The sequence below is a fragment of the Gavialis gangeticus genome, unplaced genomic scaffold (assembly GCF_001723915.1).
Source record: "Gavialis gangeticus isolate Ggan-Ray unplaced genomic scaffold, GavGan_comp1, whole genome shotgun sequence".
Lineage (NCBI taxonomy): Eukaryota > Metazoa > Chordata > Crocodylia > Gavialidae > Gavialis > Gavialis gangeticus.
The window spans coordinates 34,953,149-34,954,586 of NW_017728996.1; the positions used below are offsets into that span (position 1 = coordinate 34,953,149).

The 1,438-nt window shown below is 47.6% G+C and overlaps 1 protein-coding gene across 1 annotated transcript in view; it reads right to left on the reverse strand.

Annotated features, from left to right (window-relative positions):
• The window catches only part of MYO1E (myosin IE), a 129,786-nt gene that overhangs the window by 70,536 nt on the left and 57,812 nt on the right, over positions 1 to 1,438 (reverse strand). The window contains exon 16 of the mRNA XM_019504315.1: positions 293 to 399. Coding sequence (XP_019359860.1) covers positions 293 to 399 — 107 coding nt within the window. The remainder of the gene's footprint in view (positions 1 to 292; positions 400 to 1,438) is intronic.

Genomic DNA, 1,438 nt, shown 5'->3' on the forward strand with positions numbered 1-1,438 from the left:
GGCCCCGTGGACCAGATAAAATGGCCTGGCAGGCTGCATCTGGCCAGCAGGCCGCATTTTCCCCACCCCTGGGATACAAGAACATACCCCACGCGAATGGCAAGGGTCGCCTGTATAGTAGGCTTCCTTTCTGAAGGCTTTCTGAAAGCCTCTCTAACGAGTTATCTTGAGGGTGTCTGATTCTGTCCCTCTATCATGTGATTTACAATTTTTCTATTTCTGTGGCTAGGAGGAAGACTTGTTTGGACTGCTGCTTTGACTCTGCTCCGCTACTTCCTTTGCTTACACATACCTGCTCTCCTCCCAGTCCCGAGGTTTCTTTGTCTCATTGGGCTTGATGCAGCGTATGTAGTGAGGTGTGCATTTCATCAGGGTGCCAACAAGATCATTTGCTTGTTTCTGTAAAATGAAGAATATTGTTTCGATATGAGCTGATTAAGATGAGTGATCTTAGATGTATCTACAATGGGTCAGTCATCAAATAATCATTTTTTGGTTGAATACTGTACTTGTTTGTCTAATAAGCAGCATGAGTGAAAAAGGGGCTAAATCTGACACTATAGATACTATTCAAATATGCATAACTACAATATGAAAACATTTATGTGCTTGGGAGAAAAGGCCACAATTCTGTTCAACTTGCTAATTTTGAATGAAGACAAGGACACTTAACTCCACACTTCTGAGCAATTACCTCTTTCTGGTATTGTATGATAAAGCCCACCTTTGCTCTAACAAAAAATGAAATTCCATTTTATTGATTTCAATTTTAAAATATATCTAGAGCTTGTCATGAGTATGTGTATATAGTAAACAAAACCAGTCAACAAAACTGCATATCCATTGAGGCAGTGTTTTTCAACCTGTGGTCTGCAGATCCTTGGGGGTCCACAGAATATAAGGCCTGTGCGAAGCAGCTAGTGTTCACTTTGGATTCGGCCGATTTCAGGGGACAGTGATTTGATTTGGTGATTCGAATCACTGTTCCAAATCAATTTGGCTGAATCTGATTCGGAGATTCGGCTACTGCCAAATCTTCGAATCACCCAGGCCCATCCCCCACCCGCTCTCCCAGCCCTGGCAATGGCTGCTCCCACCCACCCCAGCTCCCCACACTTTGGAAAAAAAAAAAAGTCCCAAGTCACCAGGTGGTGCTGGGCAGGGGGGCAATCCTCATTGCTCCCCACTGCCCCACACTGTTTAGGGGGGTCTGCACAAGCCCCCCAATCCCCCCCTGCTCCTACATTCCCCCCGCCCATGGCTGCCCTGTCCTCCCCTGTTCCGGCCCTTCAAGGAAAAAAACCCCAGAACCCTGGACTCACTGGTTCCTTCCCTGGCAGGGGGCGATCTCCACTGCCCTGCACTGCCCCACACCATGTGGGGGGGCTCTGCACAATCCCCCCGAAGCCCCAGGGCCTCTGAAGCTGGTGAGTCCTGG